The 24964-nt window shown below is 40.3% G+C and overlaps 2 protein-coding genes across 2 annotated transcripts; one reads left to right on the top strand and one right to left on the bottom strand.

Moving 5' to 3' along the window:
• The first annotated feature begins 469 nt into the window (after positions 1-469).
• On the top strand, positions 470-14236 carry tmem255b (transmembrane protein 255B). Its single transcript, XM_011490340.3, has 9 exons — positions 470-756; positions 1981-2123; positions 2207-2269; positions 10086-10175; positions 10731-10811; positions 11071-11153; positions 11332-11491; positions 11983-12129; positions 12224-14236. The coding sequence occupies exons 1-9, from the start codon at positions 693-695 to the stop codon at positions 12452-12454; spliced, it is 1062 nt and encodes a 353-aa protein (XP_011488642.1). The 5' UTR covers positions 470-692; the 3' UTR covers positions 12455-14236.
• gas6 (growth arrest specific 6) lies at positions 13476-23889 on the bottom strand. The gene is made up of 15 exons (XM_023953391.1): positions 23476-23889; positions 23097-23257; positions 21545-21569; positions 21373-21435; positions 19457-19579; positions 18626-18745; positions 18264-18386; positions 17606-17727; positions 17319-17437; positions 16910-17099; positions 16669-16833; positions 16406-16574; positions 16083-16222; positions 15807-16008; positions 13476-15127 (listed from the first exon to the last, which is right to left on the bottom strand). Exons 1-15 carry the CDS (start codon positions 23543-23545, stop codon positions 14976-14978), a joined length of 1944 nt encoding a protein of 647 aa, XP_023809159.1. The 5' UTR covers positions 23546-23889; the 3' UTR covers positions 13476-14975.
• Between the last annotated feature and the right edge of the window lie 1075 nt (positions 23890-24964).

Below are 24964 nucleotides of genomic sequence, written 5' to 3' on the forward strand. Positions count from 1 at the left end.
AAGAAAAATGGCACAAGAACATGTTAAAAACAACAAAAACATAATTTCCATCAGAGTTGGTCTTTAAATGCTTTCCGACATCATTCAGCAGAATTTTTAATTTAACCTGTTAAAGTCATGTCTATCATGATGTATATTCATACATTTAGATTATAGTTTAATGAAAAATAAAAAAATGTTATCATTTCACATTTGAGAAGGTGTAGCGTTTTGCTCAGTAGAGGGTGCTGTTTTTCCATGTTCAATATTCTCACACCTGCAGCATCTTCACCTAAAAGGATGTAATTGCCCGTGCAAATTAAATCAAGTATAAACCCATTTGGTCAAACAAAGTTGTCTAAAATATAAAAATATTTTCAAAATAAAAAAAATGTTCCTTTAAATTCTGAAAAGCTTAAGTGAGGGTCTCGCTCTCCCTCTCTTTCTCTTCTCCTCCTCCTCCTCCCTCCCTCTCTCTGTCATGTTTCAAGTAAAGTTGGTTCTCCTGAGCTCACACGGTCAGCCGTGTTCAAAATTTGCAAGAAGTCCCCCCCTCCTCCGCTTGATCTTCCCCCAACCCTCTGGATTACAGTTTTCAGGCTGAAGGATGAAGATGCTGTTTTGAATCAGCAGCAGAGCAAAGAACATCCTGTAAAACACGAGGAAAACACAGCCACCTACCTTATCAGCCTCCTCTTCCAGCCAGAGTCAACATGCAGCATCCTGAAGCCCAGCAGACGACTCCACGGGGGGCCACAGAGGCCACAGACACAGCAGGTACTGTTGCACTCTTGATATGATTAGGTATTATTCTTAAGTGATGATGATGACGATGAACTTTTCAAAGATGGTTGAGTCAAAAGTTGGATGATGTGTTCCCAAAAAAAGTAAAGTAGTAGTAGAAAGAGCAAGAGCTGTTTGAAAGCCATTTGTTTCTTAAATAAATGACAAAGGAAGAGAATATTGATAGTCATAAAATCAGTAAAAATGAATGTTGCGTGTTTATTAGAAAAAAATTTGGTTTCTATGAATTGTTGCTGTAGGTTAATACTAACAATATTTGAAATAGTCAAAAATCAAATGTTATGCATCATATTTTGGTTGCATAACCAATAACCTGCCAGGTAAGTGAGATAACCTGTCTGCACAGAACTGTGCACAAATTACTTAATGCTAATTTTCCAAGATTAGTTTATGTATGTGTGATGGGTAGGGGGGAAACGATGAATCGACTCAATCAATGAATCCAGTTTTATTACTAGGATCCAACTAGATGGATCTGTCTGAGGCAAGTTGTTACTTGAACTGACATATACCGTTACAAAACCATTTTAAAATTAAATACATTGAATAAAATGAGAAATACTGAAAAATAACGTTTTTGTTGAGGTTTATTTTACTATAACATAAACCAGCCAAGTGCATCATAGCGGACAACACACATGATGTCATCAAAAAATGATCAATCCATCATTCCAGTCCACTGTGTGGAAACAATTTGAATTTAGCAAAGACATGTGACCATACAGTGTGGCAGAATGTTCTAATAATGTCCCCTTTGGATTATTTTTGACATGGAAAAACAACAGTGGGCTCAACTTTAGGAAACTAAATGGATTTGTTATTAAGTCTTGTTTACTTGTTTGTGCAAATATTTAATTTACACTTGATTATCTTGCAAGAAATTTTAGGAATCTGGAAAACTTCCGCTGCACTGTTCAGTACTAGGTATTTATCTATGAGTCACACTGGTTTAAGTTTTGGCTAATGATGTCCTGAATCAACTTCAGGTCAATGAATCAGATCATTCAAAATGGACCAATATCAACTATGACTTGTCTCATAAACCACAAATTATGATGTGAATCAAATTGTTAAAATTATATGTTACATCCCAATGACAGGTGGGAGATTTGGATGTGGAGGCCAGCTAAGGGGGTGATGAGAGATCATTAAAAAAGCAGCATCTGGTGTAAAGAGACTTGTGTGTGTGTTTCTCAGCTCTGTATGTGCGGCGGGAGAGGACAGCTCTGTGGGTGACCACGGCTCTCCTGGTTCTGGCTTTGGTGGTTCTGACTGTGGGTCTGCTCTCAGCCACCCGCACAGACAACGTGCCCGCTTCGGGATATTATCCTGGCATTGCAGTGAGTTAACCCCTCCCAGAAAGAAGAAAATAAATCTAACCTTTTATCTTGTGGCCTCAACCGTGGTCTCTTTGTAACTGCAGCTCAGTTTCGGAGCGTTTCTGGGTATTGTTGGCATCTACCTGGTGGAGAACCGCAGGCCCATGGTGAGTCAGTACAGGAACGATAAAATAATTTCATTTTTCACTCTAAGCTCTTTAGATCTAGCTTTAACTGCTTGTGAAAGTGCAGTTTTGTCCCATTCACTGAAAGAAAAAAGGCCCCCTGTTTCAGGAAAAATTATCTTATTTTATGTCTTGCAAGAATGACTTAATAATAATAATAATAAAAATAATAACAATAATAATAATAACAATAAGAAGAAGAAGAAAGTTTTTCTGAATAACTTTAGTTTAGGAAAAAATGTCAAATTGACTAGAATTTTGTTTTTTGTTAAAACAAGAAGTCTTATTTTTCTTACCCCACTGGTTTATTTTTCTGCTTATTTAAAGACAATTTTTCAAATTTATTTCTAGGGAGTCTGTTTTTGCAGTGTTGAAATGTGATTTTCTTTTTTTTATTTCTGTCAATGAGATTACATTGGTTTTGATATAATAGAGATAAATTTAGAAAACAAAGATAAAAAACTTGGGTTTTTTTGGAAAACAGGTTTCTCTCCACTAAACACATTGTCTGACAGTTGTACGTTTAGCCAAGCACTTTGTCTTTCAGCTGCAGCTTTTGTTGTTTACCTGTTCCCAGTAAAGGGACTGAAATCTATACTGACAAATACATTTATATAGCATAAACAACAAGATTATATTGCAAATTTGTTCAAATGTTTTGCGGGAAACTGCTCTGTTGAACAAATAAGCAAATCAGATTAGTGGATGGAGGCGTAATGTGTGCATGGTCCATTTGCCCGGGTCAGTGTATGTGACTGTATTTGAGGTTGGGGGGGATTTATTTCTGTTCTTCAGCAACAAGAGGGAGATAAGGATTTGTCATCCGCTAACAGAGGACACATGTGCGGCCTCTACTGAAGAATCGCTGACCAGAGAGAGAGAGAAAAACATTGTGAAAAATTGAGTTTGTTCAGGCAAAACTCATGCAAATTGCATCAAATGCACTTACACAAAGAGAGGCAATTGAGAGCTGTCCTGTTCAACCAGAGCCTGTATCAGATTCTCGAGATTTGAAACTGGTAGCTTTGGCTCAGGAACAAGGCTTCTCTAGGAAAGAAGGTCAGTGCCTGACCTCACCATCACATCAAGTCTTCTTGCCACATTAGGGCTGCATGACACGAGGAAAACTCGCAAATAGCAAAACAACCAAAAACATCATTTCCATTTTACTGAAACAGTTTAATTTATATAAGATTCAACATCACTTAATTATATTATGACCCTAGTCTACATAGGAGGGAAGCATCTAACATAAAACAGCTCCATCCGATTGATCAAATGCAAAAAGGGATTTATTTGATCCTTTAAAATACTTCAAGCTGCGATAAGATTGTTTTAGCACATTTACGGTAACCATTGTTTGCAATTTGAGCCATATTTTGCGATATGGATGTTGCACAGCTTGATATCGCAGTAACCATAAATTTGCGATTTATTGTGCAGGCCTAGCCGACATCTTTGCACGCCTCTTTGGATGCAGGTTGGATGCAACAGTTTGAACTGGTATATAAATATTAACCCCTTGACGTCTGAATTGATTTCCAGCAATGAAAAATAAATAAATTATTATATTTTTGCTGTCAAGTAGATGCTTAAATAAAGGTAATATTGGAGCAGAAGTGGTCTGATGCAAGTTTACATTGATAGGCTGCAAGAAGTAAACCATAACAGGTAAAGAAAAACACATTCATCTTGATGTTTTTCTATGTTAACCTCAGAAATGAACCTGGAAGTTGAATTGCTTCAAAGCTCATGTTGTTTGATCCACCTTTTCTTAGGTAGGTTATTTTGATTAAGTGACTGAATTAAAATGACCTGGATGTCTGCTTAAATAACACTTTAAACATAATATTTTTTCTAAAACATCACAAAACTGTAAATCTTTCTCTTAACTGCAGTTTTTTCAGACATTTTTTTTATTGAGACATGAATCCGCTTGGCGTGGATGAGCTTTGTTCCCCATCCACATGACTGTGGTACATGAGGTTGTGTGTTGTAAATTTTTCATGAGGACTTCATGGTGTCCTGTGTCTGATCAGATCACAGTACCGTATGTACTATATCCAATTCCTCCTTAAAAACAGCTTTACTGTGGCTGTTAACACCACAAAGAGGCACAGCATGTTTCCATATGCAGTAACATGGTCAAAGCCTGATCTCAAGCAGCATCCCCCTACACCTTCCACACCTGATGGTTCAAGTGGACTGAATGCTTTGAAACATGTGAAAACAGGAAAACCTGCTGCATCGCGTTTGCCTCCCTGGCATCCCTCCCTCGTCTCTTGTCTGCTTTCAAACTTTAATGGTGTGACTGCTGTCCCACAGCGTCTCCTCTTTGGCTCAACGCTGGCTCTCAGGCAGGTGTCTAGTTCTCCCCTCCTGCATCAGAGGCTTGCATTGTAACGCGAGAGCTGGCTTGCACATCGAGGCTGCTCATTAAAGAACAACTAACCATGCCAACGATGCCACAGACACCTGAGAGCTCAGGTGCTTGTCTGGCTTCCTGGATCAGTCAGCCCTTCGTTCCCCTGACCCTCATAAAAGCCTCAGACGGAGGTGCAGATGTGGTCAGAGAAGTGGATAGCGACAGAATCAACACTTCCCTTTCTTAAATGTGTAACAATGCGATTTACAAACACGAGTGTTGGTTCAAAATGACACCTGTCGCTTAAGCTTCTCTCAGTTAAAACTCAGGATGCAAATCACCCAGATATTTAGAATGGAACACACCTCTCATTTATAATAATTATTTACAGACACATAACTTATTAATAACTGTTTAATCGGCATGAAACTAAACTTTTTGGATCAACAGATAGAAGTCCTCCGGCCCCCAACTTCAACTGGATGAAGATCATTTGCTGGACTTTAAAAATGTAGTTGTAGATTTAGATAAGCTAATTCTTCTCTAAGAGTTCTGGTATATCGCCTGTCCGTCCTGGGGGAGGATCCCTCCTTCATGTGGGCACCCCTGAGGTTTCTTTGTTTTTTCCGGATTCCAGTTTTTTTAGTTTTTCCTTACCGCGATGGAGGGTCTAAGGGCAGGGATGCCAGTTTAGTTTAGTCTATTTAGTTAAAGTTTTAGTATTATCCTATTGAATTCTATGCATTTATTATCCTTTTTGATTGTATGTTTACCTTACAAAACTTACGAAGCCCACTGAGACGACTGTTGTTGTGAATTTGGGCTATATAAATAAAATTGAATTGAATAGAATTGAATTGCAGAAAGCTCAAGCTTGAAAGGTCACAGTTTGTGTAGACACAACACAGGTTCATCTCCTGCTAAGGTGTCTCTTTAATACTTGAATTATTAAAAAGATGGTGTTATGTAGCCAAACAAATATATATAAAATATTTCTTAGAAAAATAAAAGGAATTAAAACAAGTGAAGAAGTAGCCAATAGCTTTGACAAAAAAAGAAAAACGTTCGGATCACTTTGTGAAATTCCTCTAAAGTGTTTGTCTTTGGATAAGAATGTAAAAATTTTGGAAAAACAAGAAACAAATGTAGTATATCTTAAATGTTCACTGTGTCTCTAGAGTGTTTTAAGGCTTTATGTTTCATCACTGACCCTCAGTGGTCAATAATACAAAGTGAAACACCTTAAAAGACTTGTACACTGCCATGTTTCCTTTTCACGATCTTCCATAAACCTTTCCCTTCTTACCCTCGGCTCTGATAACAGGCTTCGCTGCTCTGATGCCGTGAGTTTCTTTATGGTGAAACGCATCATGTAGCTCATGTTCTTTTCTCCTGCAGTTATTGCTCATATCTCTAACACTGCAGCCTCATGGTCACCTTGCACTTCAGAGAGCTGGACCCTTACAGGGCTGTATTTTACCCCACAGGCCACGGCACAGGAACTTCCTATTATCCGTGCATCAAGCTGGGGTCAGCGTGGACCTCCAAGAAGCTGTACGATCAGATCCGTTTCTCTACTGAAGCTATAAAATTGCTAATTGCTTATTGTTTTTGTTAAAACATTATTTGTATCTATTATATTTATATCTGTTTTGCTTTTCTGGGCTGCCTATGGTAGTGTGGTAGACATTGTTGCCTCAGAAGAAGAAGATTCAGGTTAAGCTAATCAGGGTGGCATGGTTAGAATAGAAAAGAATAGAACAGTCACTTCACTGCTGCTTATTTATAATTACTCTGACAGTATCTAGACTACAAGTTTTTGAGGTCATTTAAACATCACAACCTCCAATTCCAGTCAATAGATTTGTTTGTAGGAGTTTTTCATGCCTTAGTGTCTTTGATTTATTTATTAATTTATTTAATTAATTGATTTTTTTTTAAATTAGGTTTCCTGCATTTGGGTTTCACACAAAGCATAACAAGTAGAAACACTAATCTATTTTGTACAATCACTTTATCCAGTTCACAGCTGGGTTTGTCATAGTACCAGGTCCTGGAAGGAAAAGTTCAGGTCTATAACAGTTGTCTTCTTTAGTAAATATATTTTTTCAAACTTACATGTGTGTTTTTTTAACACAAAATAAAATATAGTTATAAAGACACATATCGTGTTTATCTAATTGTATTTTTTGCAAGAAGTAAACATGACACAATAACACAGACCTTAAACAAGAAAACAACAAGAAAAACAATTTTTGTGCAGCAAAATCCTACAAAGTGCAGATTAAGTTAAAAAAAATGTTTGTCTTGCATAACCGAGGCGATTGTTGTGTTACAACAGTAGGAAGTCAGCATGAAGTGTGTGTGTGTAAAATCTTTTACTGTACTGTACTGCGTAGGATTATTGGGGATGATTGGAGGTATTGCAGTCTGGCCCATGTGGATGTTTTATGTGCCGGCAGCTGGTGCAAAGGTAATATGAAGTAATGCGCTTGTCAGGCTCTATTGTCTCTTCTGCTGGCCTCATCTCCCACTTGCAGGCCGTAAAAGCAGAGTCATTTGAACCGCTAATGAACTGAGAGTCTGGACCAGCAGCAGATAAAGCAAGCCAGAAAAAGATCCTTTCTTCACTCCCACCTTCTTCAAGTCATTTTCAAACCACATTTTTATATCCTTCTAGCATTTTACATTTCTTTCTCTTACAATTTGATGCTTTAAACATTATAAAATCCCTTTAAATAGGTCAAACCTTTAGAGAAATTTAAAAAAAAAATCCTTGAAGCACAAAAGTGAACTAATGTGGGTATTTGATGTAACCATAAAACGTGTGTATTGCAGTTTTTTTTTCAGAGCAGTATATGCTACTTGATGATGGATCATTCTAGTCTAACTTAAGTTGTCATTGTAAACCTGTTGGCATATCCCCTCACCACAGCCAATCAGCTTTCAATGAGTCGCACAGGTGGTTAGCGAGGGATTTATTATTATTTTTATTTTATTTAAATAGTAGCCCGAAAGGTCTAGTAAAAAAATCAAAATCCTTACTTCCATCATCATTTTTATCAACAACCTATGACGCTAAAGATAGACTGACTTCACACAGACAGACAATGAGCCCACTTATAATTATTTTCAATAATTTGTTTTCACAGATTAATTAACCCTTGTGCTATCCTAGGCACTTTAACATTGGGAGTTGGGTCATTTAGACCCACTAGACAGTGCGCTGAAGCTTTTTTCTTCAATGATTTGTGATCTTCACTGGTGTCCATGGATTACATGAAATCTTTCCACCTTTATCCACCTTTGTCATAGTAGGGAGAACACGTCAATGTAAGGGTGGGGTCATCTAAGATAGCACAAGGGTTAAGTTTGATCATATCCCCTTTGCACAGTAGTTTCTTTACTATACCTGCTTCTTCTGGTACTTTTGGACAGGAGGTGAAGATCATGACAACATAGAATGCCCAAAGGAAATGAAGTTCAAAAAAGACATTCAGGGTTTAGATAATAAACAAGAAAACAAACATTTGGACTTCAGTTTTTAATTAGATTTAGTTTTAAACAATCTGCATCCAAAGAACACAGAGATTGCAGTCTTTGTTTACTGTGTGACTGACAAAGTAAAGCTGATCTCTTGTATGTTTTGGCTTTTTTCATGGTAGAATAAATCAGAGTAACTTTTTCGATACGCATCATCTGTGTGGGGTTGTATCTTATTATTTTATTTGTTGAGCAGTTGTGTTATCTTGTGATTCTGGTATCTTCTCTTGTTCTGTAATTAAGTCGTCTTTGTCTTTACCTTTGTTGTTAAGAGCGGTGTTTAGTTTCTGTTTTATTTTGGCGGGTGGGTTTGTTTTTAGTTTTGCATGTGTCTGGGGTCTCTTGGTTCATCAGCTCAGCTCCTGCATCAGTCATGAGAGTGCGTGATGCAACATTCATTTTTTCTTTTCTCCCTTTTATCCATTACTAGGATGAACCTAAAACTATATTTTTTAGAGTTCTTTGCTTTAAATTTAATTTGAAAATATTTGCTTACCATGACAACTTCATTTTTATTCAAAAATAAACTCAAAGTTTGACTTTTGGATGATTGAAAGTTAGACTCAAGTTTTAGGACATTTTCATTAACACAGTTGTAATGACGTCCACGATAATTGCTTAATCTCTGGACTGCAGCTTGTCTCTCCAAAAGGAAAATGAAAGCTTCAGCACAGATGCTCGGGTCCTGCAGGGATGATTGAAGCAACAGAACCCCAAAGTGACAAACGTTTATGATCAGACATCTGTGATTGTCCAGCTGGAGCTGATGAGCAGAGAGGGTGTGTTGACAGGAAAGGATTGCAGGACAGCAGAAGACGCTGAGGTGTGTTACACAGTTCACCTTCCACTGATAGTTTAAAGTCATTGATCAGCAATTGAAATAAAGGGCCATCTAAATTTGTACGCATGAGTCAAACTGAGGAAATGAGATTGACCTGGCTGTCCATGGAGACACTGTCCTTCTGTCCTGCAGCCTGGTACCTGCTTGTAAATCAGCCGCAAAGCTCCTTTGTGTTGGCAAAGGAGGAAGCCGTTTATTTCCTTTATTGTCCTGCAGCCCAGATGCTGGAGGTGAGCAATCAAGACAAGGAGCCAAGTTTACATTCACAGTATGAGAGTGTGGACAGAACCAGACGTTCTAAAGCCTCTAAAAATCCAGTCCTAACTAAGTTTAAGATTTCTTTTTAGGTTTAGAGTTGTAAGGTTAGGTCAGGATCAAAATTTCCTTTATTGTCATTGTATACACAATTACATTTCAATAATCTCCAAGAGTTTAAATGAATCTATAAAAATCAGGTTTTGAAATTAAAATACATTTTAAATAAAAAATGTAAAATATGTCAATTCCAGTGTTGCAGAAGGACTGTGCTGGTGGTCATAGAGGAATGCAGTATTGCACTTGTGGATAATAAATAACCTATCTTTGCACTTATATAACCATATAAACATATTAGTTAGGTTAAAGTTAGACTACAACTGGTTATCGGTAAAGTTTGTTTAATTGTCTCATTTTTTTAAGCAAGAATAGTCTCTAAATCCTGTGTGTTTGTGTTAGGTTCCTAAGAAAATCTAGGTCCATACTTTTGAATTATACAGCCTTCTTCCGTACCTTAGTAGAGAATACAAATTCTAAATAGTCTCATTTGCATTATAAAATAACATCAATAGTGAAAGTGAAATGATTAAAAGTAAAAATCTAAATAACTTGTTGAATAAAATACAGAAACAAAATCTTTAGTGTCAAACTTTGTCAAGTCAACAGGTTCTTGATTTATGATAAATAAAAGATGTGCATTTTATTTACATCACATGCATTCTAAGAACTGTAATATACTTATTCTTTATTAGTAAATGCTTAAAAATGAATCCTTTCCTCTTCGCCTCTTTAAGCTTGTAGCTGCAATAATCTTCATCAGTATTGGAATCATTGGATCCTTCCTCAGCGCCATTGTGGATGGGGTCATTGCATCAGAGTTCATGGTAGGTGCTGCATGTTTTCACACGACTGCTGCTGTTGATAGCATGTGTGCCAACACCTATATTTATGGGTCCATTAAAAGAACGGCAGAGATCCAATTCAGCTGCTGGCTTCTTATTGGTCACTACACGTGTGGGTAATGCCTGATTCTAAAGAGAGTTTAAAACAGGGATAATATTGATATCAGCTGTCCTGTCAAGCCTCTGCAGATACCGGTATATATTTATATGGTTCTCTAATCATAAAAAAAAAAATCACATTTATTGCACATTCAGCCTTCTGGGGCTGAAATGGTTTGATTACCTTTTAAAAATGAATAAAGTGCAGGCAGGTTTGAACTTGCAGAGCAGTGGTCAGCTTTAAGAAAACACATGCAGTAAATCTTCACAGCAGCAAAGTTCATGAGGTTGTGGGGCAGCAGAAACAAATCAATGCACAATAAACAGAGAGAAAGATTAGATAAAACAAACAGACAGGACGTAAAATATTAGTTTTTTAATTAATTTTCAACTGAAAAAAGTTTATTTTTCTATTGTAACATGTTTTATCTGTTACAGGACATTAGGCCTTTGCAAGAGGATACCTGTGGCTATTATACAAGTGGAAGTGGCTATGCTTATGACAGCTACAGTGTAGAGGTGATTAAAACCCTAGTGACTTATCTGTCATAGACACTTATCCTTTTTTTATATTTATTTATCTAAGACTGCTATGTGGGTATCATTTGTTGCATTGTCTGCATTTCTCTTTAGTTGAAATCTAAAGACAAGTGTCGACATCTAGTGGTCACAAACCCTTACTGCACATGACAGAGACCATTCCCTTTGTTCCACGTTGAACTAAACCGTTTTTTTTTCTGATCAAAAAATCTTTTTTTCAAAACTGTTCCTGTGGAAGACATGCGGCACGCTCAACGAACACTGCAAACTCCAAGTGAAGAGCAACACCTGTTACTGCTGCTACCTGTACAACTGTGAGAGGTCAGACTTTCAGATCTGAGACTTCTTAACATGTAATATTAGTAGCCACACTGGTATGAAATAATTATTTAAAGTAATATTATAAAAAAAAGCAAAGAATAGATGGGATAGTGGCCTTTACTGCAAACATTTCAGTGCAGTTCATGCTCATGACAAACACATCAGCTTCTTCTTCCAGACCAGACTACCACACACACTATTACCTGTACGAGGGGGTCAGCAGCTGCAGGGATGTGATCCACCTGTACCGTCTCCTGTGGGCCTCTGTGGTTCTCAACGTGGTCAGCTTGTTCTTGGGCATCATCACTGCTGCCATCCTGGGAGCGTATAAGGACATGGTAAGCAAAAGGAAAACCAAAACTACAGTAAAAAACATCTGTGTAGTTAAGAGAGAAAAAAATCAGACAAAGGTAAATTTACAGGATCCACGAGTCCTGCGTGAAATGGAGGTATCGGTATGACACGGGAGGCTGTCACTGATGGTCCAGCTGTCATAAATATCCTCTATTATACTTGTGACCTCTCTATACTGGCCCCGGGCTTTGGAGAACAAGATCTTCCCAACATCTGTTTTCCTTTATGTAAGGAATAAATAACAAGGCTGGCAAGTGATAAAAAAAGATAATATTGGCAAACAATAGACTGTCTTTGCAATGACATGATTACCATGGCAACTATATCCTTAGTGACACTAAAATGCCCTAAATGATTCATCAGGTGAAAAGTTTTTAGCGTTGCAACCTTTAAAGGTTCACCTTTTGCCGTTTAATTTCACAAAAATATATTATTTTTTACTTAAAAAATTTTTTTGCTCCTTTTTTTTTTGAAGGAGAAGCCGCCTCCTCAGTTGGCTCCTAGTCCAGCACCTCCTCCTCACATCCTATACAACCCCAACCAGCACATGCTCTCCTACTCAGGCTTCTGTCCCACGCCGCAGGCCCTCCCCGCCTACCCTAACTACCCCATACCCATGCAAGTAAGCAAACAAATAAAATCGATTGTTTTTTCTTTTTCTGAAGAATGAATTTCTAACCACTAAATTATCTGAACACCCACTTTCTTCCTGTCAGCACACCAATAACTTCCAGCCACCCGCCACTCCCCAGATGGACCCTGACGGAGGCTCCACCCCCTGCTCCTCTGAGGAGAACCAGAGCCAGATGCCCTCCCAGGGAAACATGCAGCCGCAGGCACAGGGAGCCACCCAGGACCCGGGGGGATACATGCTGACCCCCAACGCTCCGGCTCTGTATGGATCCTCCTACAGCCCCTTTGAGAAACCCCCACCGTACGCCTGCTGATGGCCGAGACGGACGGATACGGCACAATTTAGAAGAATTCACACGAGCCCAACCATTATCAGTCAGTGAAGCTGCTGCAGATGACATCTGATTCCATAAGAAAACCAATATTTGATCACATTCAGGAACCAATGCAGCAACAAAAACAAGATGTAAAAACTCAAATAGATCCTCATTAATCAGAATCTCTCATTTTTATCCAACATGTGTCTATGTGTTACAGCTGGACATCAGATGCTGACACATACAAACATGTACAGTGTACTTGCAGCTCCTGCCGTATACTTTAGAGGAAAAAGGCCTTCATGAAATGTCAACATCAATCAACCTGTTCTGCTTTGTGTAAATCAATTAATTCAGTTTTATTTATATAGCCCAATATTACAATAACGATCGTCTCAATGGGCTTCATACCAGTAATTGTATAATAACCATGAAATCATAAAGAACATGAAGTCATAGAATTAAATAGGTAATGGTTAAACTAAACCGGGCATCCCTGCCCTTTGACCCTCCTTGTCGGTAAGGAACGGATGCTGGAAAAAGCGGATGTAAATCATGTGCACTTTAAGTCAACTCGCTGTATTATTGGTGATGCTTGTTAGCTGTTCTGTATAGCCGATGCTCTTAAACTTATTTTTTTCTTCATGTGTTGTGAAGTAAAGGGCTTTTGAGAACATTTGAGATTAAAAAGAACTCCACTGAAAATCCTTTTTTCTGTTGGCACCTTTTGAAATGCTTCTTTTGAAAACAAGCTCAACAAAATGACAACTCTGGCAAGGATTTAGCTCAGACCATCTCCATCTGTTAGCACTTTAGCAAAAATTGGAATTGGTCATTAAGTGCATCTCTTCTTGTTTTATCTCATCGACTGTGCATAATTTTGAAGATGTCAAACAATTCCATTTAATCATTGAGAAATAAACCATCTCTGCCTGACATGACTTCCTGTCTGCACTGCTGGTAACAAAAAGGGTTTAGTTAAACCAACACAAGGGGGAAAAAAAGCAGAGAAATCACACAATGAACAAAAAGCTTTTATTTTTTTAAATAGGAGTCTCACTGTTGAGGGAAGTCAGGGCGACTTCACTCAGCATTGAACACATACTGGCAGTTTAAAGTGAAAAATAAAAAGAGGAAAAAACATAATACAGTTCAAGATACAACACAGGATAAAAATAAAAACGATAAAAGATCAAGCTCTATACTCTGGCATCCATTCAAACAGAAAAGTAACGAAGGAGCCCTTTTGGCATTCTCCTCTGACATTCTTTTATTTTGTGGGTTGCTCAGCACCGATAGATAAAGACGGGCTCCTATAGACCTCCCGGCTATGGCTCCACCTGACTCTCCAGCACTTTTTACATCCGTCTGCCGTTACAGAAACTTGTGGTGTGGGTGGAAAGACGTTTTTAGTTCAACTTTGGATCGACTGTGCATGAAACCACAGGGAATGAAGGTAGTGCCTCCTTTCTGTTGTGTGTAAAGCATTGAACAGTCACGTTATTTACAGACTCAGCATTTCACAGCACACTCATGGTCGTTCTCAGTAGCTTGTTTGGTAATGCAGTGCTCTGGCCCCGCCCTGTGCTTCGGCGGCCCTTCCATCCTCTTCAGGTTGATCGGTGTGGCAGCTTTAACCGTCTCCATGACTCAAAGAGCGGACGGTGGGGTGGGGCTTTGGTGACGGAATTGTCTGATAATCCACAGGTGAAAATGCATCGCTCTCTGCAAGGAGGTTGGTTTCAGTTTCCGTCAACAAGACGTGCTTGATCTCCTACAGCACTGCACCCATGTGGAATTATTGACCTGTTTGGGGGGGTCTGGACGTGTTCGGGCTTGTAGTTGTTTTGTAGGCATGAGGTTGTTTTTCTTAAGGTTTCAGGCAGACATTGAGTGCTTTGCAGCAAATGGGGAAATCCAAGACAGTGGCTTCACACGCTGCAGTCCACTTATACCTACAACTGTGTGCAAGGTCCAACACCACAACTCAGTGTGGGGCTATGGGGAAGGAGTCAGCATTTTAAGGGCATTTAAGTCCACCGTTAGTCCAACTCTTGTGTTTTTTTTTTCATTTTTCTCAGCGTTAGCACTTCAGGCTTGGAATATAAATCTAATCCAAGCAACACAAATCCCAAACCTGCTCTTCACCTCTTTATTTAAGCATATCGGTGTGGAGCAAAGCACTCCTCCCCTCATGGCTTACAAGGCTGCAAAAGTTGGGCAGTTAATCAAGAAGTCCAGGTGTCTTACTGATGATGGCGATAAGCTGCTGTTTGTCTGATGTGCGCCGCAACACTGAGAAAACTGGAACAAAAACCCTGCAAATACCTAGAAGCAGCACTTTCATCACAGTGTGAGGGTAGTAAGTGATGGTGTGCCAGGGCTTTAGCTGCACTGTTTTACTTTTTAAGCTAAAATCCAAAAACCCCCTCCTTTGTCAGAGCGTTTAAAGTTTTCTATTTTTTTTTAAACCATCCTCAGTTGCCTGGACAACCTTCTGGAACACAGAGCAGGTTCGTCACTGGTCAGAGCCCAGCAGGGGGCAGGAGTGAGAGCGGATGTCATTGTGTTTGTGGATGGCCTGGTCCAGGTCCAGAGAGCGTCCATTCACACTGACCTCCATGCAGCCGCTGTAGGGCGCCGACACGACCGTGGACACCAGAGGCACATCTGGGGAGGAGACAGGAACAGGACACTGCTGTCACGCCAGACCTCACATTACAGTGTTCCATTGTTTATTGTGGGGGTTATGTTCTAAAAACAACCTGCAATAGGTGAAATCCAAAAGTAGGATTATAGATGTTTTAAGGCTGTAAAATGCCTCACTACACACTTTATACATTTGTCTCAGACAGACAAGAACACGAATGAAACCTGATTTGCTGTGGCGACCCCTGAAGGAATACACCTAAAGGTGAATAACAACATTACAGAAAGAGAAAGATCTGCTCGCAGTCTAGGATTTATGCAACTCTGGCAAGCCGAACGCATTCTGTACAGGAGACACGGTACGGATGAGATTGATTAACAATGATCTCAGGCCAATCAGGACGCAGATTACACACTGTTGAAAAAGCAAAACATGCAAAATTGCACAAAAAAAAAAAAAATCTGTGAATTGAGACTGCAAAAGGTGAAGCGAGATAAAGTAAAGGACATAGATATGTACTACGTTCTACTTGGGTAACTTCTTATAATAATAAAGGGCAATTTTTACTTTTACTTTTTATTTGAGTAGATTTTAAAACTGTACTCGTATTTCAACAAAAATTCAAATGATGAACTAAGCAGCCTTGTTTAACTGGTGTCTGGATTTGTACGAATGCCTTTGATGGAAAGAGCTGGTCACCTGGGATGCCTCCGATAAAAGTGCTGGAATGTGAGAAGAGGTTAGTGGGAACTTCCACGTCTTCAGTCCTTCCAGCTTCGCCATCAACCAGAAGTGAGGTCTGGTTGCCTGAGATGGTCACTTGGATGTCGTGACGTTGGCCGTCACACAGGAGCGCAGGGGAGCTGGCAACGATCACGTTCCCCACAGAAACCAGAACAAACTGCAGACAGGCAGAAGATGAAGATCAAGGTGTGCAGAGACGTTCTGAAGACGAGTCAGCGATGATGTACTCACATCTCGCCATTCATCGGTTAAAGGGTTATAGTCTGCCAGAGCAATAGACAGAGGCACTTTGTCCTGGTGAACAAGGGCAAACAGAACGCCGATACCAGAGAGTGGGAGCAGGGTCAGCTGAACTGTCAGGTTCTGGGACTCTAAAGTGAAGCAAATAGGAAATCAGACGGTCACAAAAAGTAACATGAAAGAGGATAATGTTAATGAGGTGAACAGAAAGTTAGGATTCAACCATCTGCCTCAGGAAAGAAAACTGACAAATTTCTACAGGTCCTCTGGAAGCTTTGATTATTCACCAACCCGCGAACACCACAAACACACACCATAGGTGATGTTGAAGAGAGCGAAGCCGGCTCCAGGGTAAAATGCTCCGGGAACCTCAGTGCTGAAACACTGCATGTTGTCGTTGGACTGGATGGTTTCCTGTATGGAAGTGTCTTCACCCGTCAGCCAGCGCCAATCTTTCATGCAACCATCAAGGCGTGGATTCAGCTACACAATTAAGGAACGGGTATGAAAGTTCAAATATGAGTAGCTGACATCCGCTTTGGTGCATCTCTGGGAAAAGAAGAAGCCAAACAAACACCTGATTGACGAGGCGATCCTCTTTGAAGGGGACTCCTCCAACGGTCAGGTTGAGCTCGTGCATGCCTTTCTTCAGCGTGAACAGATCCCCGTTAACCGCGATCTTCATCACGGCCTCCCGGTCAATCTTGATGACGAGGCTCCGCCCCTGCTCCTCCACTGAGATCTGCGACAAGCAGACCCCTGTCAGTTGATCTGCACGGACATGGCAGCTCGTGACAATCCTGAAGGCACGCTCTGACCTTCCTCCACTGCCCGTCATTGACAACGGGCCCGCTGCTGGTGACTCTGCTGACCGCGCCGTACTTCAGCTGCAGCTCCAGCCTCCCACGATGCATTGCTACCACAATCCAGGAGCTGTTCAGGTGACCGCCTGCAAAGAAGATCACCCCCTCTCGATCGAAGGTGCGGAAGTCAAACTCTGCTGAAAAGCTAATAAGAAAAGAGGGATATGCATGAAAGAAAAAAAAAGTCAAGTCAACTTTATTTATCAAGCACTTTTTAAAAACAGCAGAGGCTGACCAAAAAAGGATAAAAGAAGCAAATCAGAGAAAACTATGCAAAAAAGAAGAAAATGAAAGACAGTTTTACCATTTTTGTTGAGGATATGCAGAACTGACCCACATAAAAATATATATCCAACATTCTCACCCGGTATGAACCCTGCGACGAAAACGAAGGCGAACCACCGGCACGCCGCTGAACATGCGGCCCAAATAGAGAGAACGCGGGTTTCTCTTTGGGGACTGCATCATGCAGCGAGTTATATTCTGAAGAAGAAATAAAAAAACTGTAAGGCACTACTTCTTTACAATACAAAGACTCAATCTGATGATATATTATATGAAAGGATAACTAAAAACGACATCATCTCTTCTGAAAGAACATCCATTTCTGTACAGGACTTCTAGAGGTTAGCATGAAACACAACACCGTACCTTACAGCTGCTGAGGTCCTGTCCCAGCTTCAGGCCCAGACGACCGTCACAGAAGCAGCGGAAACTCCCTGGGGTGTTCAAACACTCCCCTGCACACACACTAGCCTCGCATTCATCCACATCTAATGAAAAAAATAAAATGAAAATGAAACATAACATCAGATTGGAGGAAAAACAGGAATTTGATTTTTCTTTCCAGTAAAAACGTCAAGGAATGCAAACAACTCTTGAGTCAAGTGGTCTCTGTTAGCGAGGTAGGTTCTTTCTATCCTTACATGGTCATAAAAGGATCGTCTGTCAGAGTTCTTAAGATAAAATGCTTTTTCGGGAGTTCCTCATGTTATATAAGCCAATCTATTCTGGTAAATGTGGAGAAATTGTGTAATGCATGCAAGCCTAAAGCGTTTCGGGAAAACTCAGTATTTAGCAATATTTTAGCATTAGGATTTGTTCAATTTTGACTTTAATCTGCGCAGATTAAAAGCCTTTCAAACCCCGACACATACACCACTTTTCTGGTTGAATGTAGTTTTGGTCTTACAGCTTGGATGAACATCAGCAGCCAAATGACCTGCTACCTACTTCTGCTGGAGCTGCACATTAGTGTGAGGTTGTTTTTTTTTTTGTCTCCTTCATTGTGTCAGACGGATGGACTCACCGACGCAGCTTTTGCTTTCGTTGTCGTACACGTAGCCAATGTCGCACGAGCAGTTAAAGCCGCCCTCTGTATTCTCACACCGTGCTGTTCCACACACGCCATTGTCCTGACACTCGTCCACATCTGAAACACACACAGACAGTTCTCTCTGAACTTATGTGCGGAAAACCCGACAGATACTGCAGTTTGAGTAATTACCCAGTAACAATCTTAATTAATTTAAAAAACAACATTAAATTACAGATTTTAAAGAGAGTAACTAATTTTGAAATATAAAGTTGAAAAACTCTCACCTCTAACTACAGCTAAATCTTTGATTTGACCACATTTGCAGCTGCAAGTGTTGGTGGTGTGGGGCTTACCGCGACACATGTGGCGTCCGTCCAGCCTGTAACCTTGGCGACAAGAGCAGCGGTAACTACCCACAGTGTTGTTGCAGTCATGGTCACAGCCTCCGTTTGCTGTGCTGCACTCATTAACATCTGCATACATGAAGACAGCTCTGTTAAAATAAATGGCATGAAAACAGCATCTCCGTGCTGCTCAGGGTTAAGCCTTCATTCACGCCAAAGTTTAGAGTTTGAGGATTATATGTAAAAGAAATCCCTCATCATGGACTAAACCTGGACTATAGTTCCCACATTTACGGCGTTATCTCCTTTAGTTGGAGTGAGGAGCTCATGTAGTGGAAGTGTGTGAGCCAGAATCAGGCTGAATAACTTCTTCTCACATAAAGGTGTCAAGGATTAATCAGTGTTGAAATGTTTCCCTGTCCCTCTCAGGGTTTGTAAAACATCTGTGTGTTGTCCAATTCGCATTTACTCTTCATCTTTGGTCCAGTTTCTATACAAACTTCTGCACAAACCTTTCACTTCCAAACACAAGATAGTGCTTTGATCTTTAAAGAGAAATTATTTCCTTTTTGGGGAAGCTGTTCTTCATGCAATTCTCACCTTAAACAATAAATCCCGGATCAATCAAAAATGGTTAAATGAGAAAAAGGCTACCAAACTTTAGCCCTAGAAGTCATATGACTCTTCATCCTTGAACATGAAACTGCTTTCAGGAGCGAGAACAGAAAGCTGACATTCAGGCAGATATTTCTGTGTGACACTGCAAAAAAATGTGTCAAATAAATCTGTTGTCAGTCAAGCTCTGGGACAAAACATCCATCTATGCAACATCGACCTTACCTTCCTCACAAGCTGCTCCTGTCCAGCCTGTAAAACAGTGACAGAGGAAGTCGCCCTTTTTGTCCTCGCAGCGCACCGTTCCTATGGCGCTACAGGGAGAAGGAGAGCACTGATCCGGAATATCTGACAGAGGAAACAGAAAAGGAGATGTGTTACTACCCTCAAGTAGAAGTAAAATACAAATAATTAACCATCACAATTGTAGGTATGTGCCTTTTTTTTAATAGTTGAAGGGCATCTATTCCGCCTTCCATATTTGCACTTCAGTATAAATAGCCTAAAGCTGGGATAGCTGTCCTTCAGTAGACACTCTCATCCCCTTCTTTCAACAGTACCACACTACAATCCAAGCTTTGCTTTTCCTTCCTTTTTAATTCATCTTCCATATTTTCCCCTCAGCCCCCACTTTTTCTTTAAGCTTGAGCCAGAGTGGAAATGTTTTCTCCCCTAACAGCTTCCTGTTTCTGGTCGTGAATGCGGAGCGAGTCTGGGCATGTCTGAAGGAGTTCAGAGAATGACAGAAAAAGTCAATCTTGAAAGAAAACGAAAGGAGCGAGATAAACAAAGATGTAAGAATGAAAGAGAAACGTGGAGCCATACAGCACAAGATCTACATGGAATATCGCAAACACACACTGAACGTGTGTAAAAGGTTATGAATTTAAAGCCTTCATTCCAGCAGCAGTGATAAAAGCCCAGGCAAAACCCTCAGAAGTTGGAGTTTAGAAAGCAGCATTCAGTGAAACCACACTAAATGTTCATTTTCAGTGTTGTAAAAAAATGTTCTTTGTCAAATATAACTCATAGATTTAAATTTCTTTATGGTTTTAGGGTTTAGAAACTGTAAAAACGGACAGAAGAATAATCTTTCAGTTATAGTGCAGTCCCCAAAACAATTCTAGATTTATATTTTTTCCACTTTCCTATTTTTGGAAACCCTTATCAACGCCTAATCTATATTTACAGTTACTGGTGTTTTACTTGTGATAAACCAAAAATGCAAGACCCTGTATAACCACAGCAAATGGAACAAGCTGACACTTTTAGGAAGAATGAGTCCAGACTCACAGAAATGAGAAATTAAACTAAAATAACAGCATTACAAATAAAACGGTTTTGAATTTCCTAGTTAAGATCTCAGAGGTTAGAAAATCTTAGTATAAAGAAGTTGTTTCCATCATAAAAAGAAAGTTAGTGCTATTATAGTTGTGTAACTTACAAGCAAGCAGATATATAAAACAAAAAAAAGTGAGATGAGGACACAGATTGTGTTTTTGTGATCAAATCTGCTGCATCTGCAAATCCTTCAAACAGAATTACTGGCAAACCAAACCACTGAGATGTATTCTGCACTGAGTCAGAGGATGGGCAGTGAGAATGGCAATGAGGAGGAGACGTTGCGTGCTGACAGTCCCAAAGCACCGGGATGCTGCAGCTGAGTCATGGAAACGTTATCAGAAAGCACTCGGCCAATGGCAGAGAAGCCGGGTTGGGCCAGGTCACTTGTATCCTGATGCAGCAGAAATCCAGCGCTCCACTCACATCAGACTTTTTCTTTTTTTTTTTTTCTTGACGTCACTCCTCCACTGAGCGAGCTCACGCAGAAGCCTGCTGCAGACTGCGAGTATGTGACGACTCGAGGGGTGTGCCACTCATTCACCAATGTGCAGCATCCCTGTAGCGGAGTGCTGCAGTGGTACTCATTCAAAGTTCCTCGTCCATAAAAAAAACGGCCGTGTTTGATGCAACACCAACTGACCTACATTTACAGAGGAAATGTATGCACATCCTTTCTCCTTTTTACATGAACCCAGTATAAGAATGGGAGCAATGCTGATGATGATGCTGCAGTGCAGCACTACTCCAACTAAGATGCTAGGAAGGAGTCAGGCATGCGAGAAGCATTAAAAACTTACTATGAACACACGTCACCAGATCCTGTTTTTTCTTTTCAGGATCACCATACTTCTGCAAACAGTCTGGACAAAAAAAACATTGCAAAAGCGTAAATATCAAAAATATTTGTCATTAATGAATCAGACTGCATTAAGTAGAAATGTTGAGGTTTTAGGCAGAGGGGAAACTCACCTAAATACTTGGGGTAGAAGTAGTCCTACATTAGGGAGAAATGACAAAAAAACAAGGAAAGGTTTTGAAGAAATAATGAATAAAATCAAAACAAGAGATAGTTGAAATAAAGATTAAACTTAAAAGCATGAGTTATCTGCTCTTCTCTCAATGCTGCAGGGAAATCCTGAGAAAACTACCTTCCTGCAGTGCAAATACACATTCAGGTCAGAGATTTTTACATACTCAACGATTAAAAAGATTCTCTTATATATTTTCTGTAGATGATACAAATGTAGCAATTTTAGATTGAAAACAGTATTTACCAAAAGACGAACTTAAACATGTTTAACCTGATTATTAATTATCTTAAAAATATTTGAATAAGAAGCCCTGGAAAGGTGTGAAGTGAGCAAAGAGATGGATTCTCCCTTCCCGTGTGCTTCTGCATAGTCATGATGCTGCAACACGCTGCACTTTTGTGAATAAATTATGCCGCTTACGAATGAGACTGCAGTTTTGTGACACGCTTTGCAAACTTTCAGCACACATTCGTTGTACTTTGCGTGTGTGTGTTGCTGATTCAAAGATCACCTGACCTCCCTTCTTCCTCTGAGACGAGCTCAGCGTCCCTCTAATCCCCCCTCAGTCCTTCAGCTTCAATGTCTTTCTGCTTCAACTAATCTTACAAAGAATCTCTGAGTCACCGGTCAACGATTTCCACCTTCAGTCCTCCTGAATTCACAACAAAATCCCCAAAAGGTTCATTGAAAGGCAAATGATCACCAGACTAACTCCTTGCACTTTTTCAATCCTTAATCTCAGATTTACACCTCAAGTAGTCAAACGACAAAAAACTAACATGACGTAAAAATCTTTAGTAACGCTTGCTAAAAAAAAACCATAACCATTATAGATTCCATCCTAATCTTTAGTTATTTAAATCTCTTGTTTTTCCAAAACAAAATTAATGTAAAAAAAACGCTTAGGGAACGTAATCTGCTGAAAAAATCCAAATCTGGATTCTATTCAAATGTCAAGTAGAAACAAAAGGGTGAAGGGAAAACACGCCTGTATTCCAACAACATACCATATAAATCTCACTTCATGCCGTCTCAGGGAAGAAGACAGATTCCAAACAGAGTTAAGGGTCTGTATGTTTGGAGATTTGTGTGCTGGAGTAAACCCTTCCAGGGAGGGGGGCAGAGGACATCCAGGTGTCCTTCCACATTTGGCAAAAACATAAGCCCAGCAGATTTCAGGGAAATTCAAAACACATGTGAGAGTGTTGTAGCGTGCTAAGCATTGAGGGGGTAGTTTTCATTTCATTCAAATATATATATTAGAAATCCTGCTGACTCACTGTCATAAAGAAACATAATAAATCAATATAAAATAATAAAGGAATAAATGCTTTATCAGCATTATTTTGAGTACTTTTGTGATCATAAATGTGGTTATTATCTGATTTAATGTAATTTAGGAAGGGGGCGTTTTGATGTCCCTCGTGACAGTGCGCGCGCTCGCAGTCCTGACAGATTGAAGAAACCCCTTTTTTTTTTCTCCTTCTCACCGTCTCCGGGTCGTTCTCAAACACTTCTCTGGCCTCCTCTTTGGTGCACTTCTCCTCCACACACTCCCTTTCCAAGTGTCCTTGCTTCGTCTCCTCGAACACTTGGTTCGCCCTCCTCTGTCTGTTCAGAAACTGGTTCGCCTCTTGGGGAGACACCAGAACTAGAAGGGAGCATAAAAAAAGTTTCACCTACACGAGTCCAGACGGAAGGTCAACCCCCTCTGAGGTGAAAACAGCGGATATTAGGTGGAAAAGATGGAATTACGGCTCCTAAAAGAGCATTTTTAGCCACTCGTCAGTGATTTAGACATTTATCATCGGCGTTAACTCCAATTTAACGCGAGCTAGTTAGCCACCTAGCATAAAAATGTTGACTTACTGCTGTGGGACCACCGGACAACCATCAGGGTTAGCAGTGCAGTCCGTGACAGAGTGCGTGACAGCCGCATTCTTACACCGCAGAGGTGGCGCAAAGCCCTGAAAACTTTCCTGCGTCCCGCTTCGGTCTCGGCGTCGGTGCGGAACACCGCCGGCGTTCAGGTGAAGCAGCCCCCACCCCCCCGCGACCGTTAGCAGTTGGCGTGAAGTTACTGCAGCGGAGCGTCACGAGCCAGGCGTCCCCCCTCCACACCACCTCTACTGCGAAAACGGAGCGCGCGAGACAGTTCTCTCCGAGCCCAGCAAGGCGCCTCACTCCGCTTCCATGACGGTCCTTTAATCCTCCGTGAAACAGACACGACTGCGCTGTTCAGCTGCTGCCTCCGAAAGTGGGAGTTGCTCTGAGGAGTGCACGCGCGAGTTTGGACGGATGCAGCTCACCTTGCCCCCCCCCCCCTTTCCTGGGTGGCTGACTCAGTGCGTGACCGCCCGGATCCTTCCCTTCCATCATTTATCACCCATTTTTTATTTATCTATCTAAAAACTTTTCTTAAGATGCAGAGTTACAGTGATAACAAAAGTACTTTTACTCAAGTAATAATTACTCGAGTGCCTGACAAATGAAGTCTAAAAAAACACTCTAAAAACACGGTCACAGTCTCAACTCAACCAAACGGTGCAGCATTTTGAAAACAAATGAAAACCATTGATCGTGTATTACTCCACCAAGACAAAAGCAGCAGAAGAAAACTTTTTTATATTTGATTTTGTTTTGGTTGTGATGTTCAAGACTCAAACTGGCACTCCATTAGCTAAAAGTGTGATATATATCCACACAAATAATTAGTACTTAATAAATTATTAATGTTTTAAACCTGTTCAACATTTTATCATGTCAACATCAGTAATATTACCTGATAGCAGCAGGTTGGCTAACACGCATGTGGCTCTTTGCCTCTTATAATATTTTCTATATAACCATATTTTCACGACCATAAGGCGCACTTAAATGTCTTAAATTTTCTCCAAAATGATTTGGTGGTGCGGCCCTAATGTGTTGTTGTGTTACTTCGGTAAAGAGGACGTAGGAGAGGACAGCATGAGAACAGTAAGGAGGGAAGTGAGGACGTGAAAGAAGACATTACCCAATATTGCAAAGGTGAAGGTATGTGCATGATGCAGAACAATATAGTTTTGGTAATCCTGAAAATGCCGCCTGCAAAGAGACACGATTATGAGGCAGAATTTGAAAAGTAAGCGGAGGAACATGGGTGCAGCTGTGAGAGAATTCAAGATGAATGAATCCATGGTTCGCAAGAAGTGGAGGAAGCTGGAAAACAAACTCCGACAAGACAAGAAGACGCAGCTAAGTTTCCGCGCAAACAAGGTGAGGTTGCCTGTGTTGGAAGATTGACTCGAGCGCAGCAACTGCCCGGCGAATTTCAATGAAAAGCTGTCCATGATCTTCCACTACTTTTACCGGGCGAGTT

The sequence above is a fragment of the Oryzias latipes genome, chromosome 3 (genome assembly GCF_002234675.1).
Source record: "Oryzias latipes chromosome 3, ASM223467v1".
Classification (NCBI taxonomy): Eukaryota; Metazoa; Chordata; class Actinopteri; order Beloniformes; family Adrianichthyidae; genus Oryzias; species Oryzias latipes.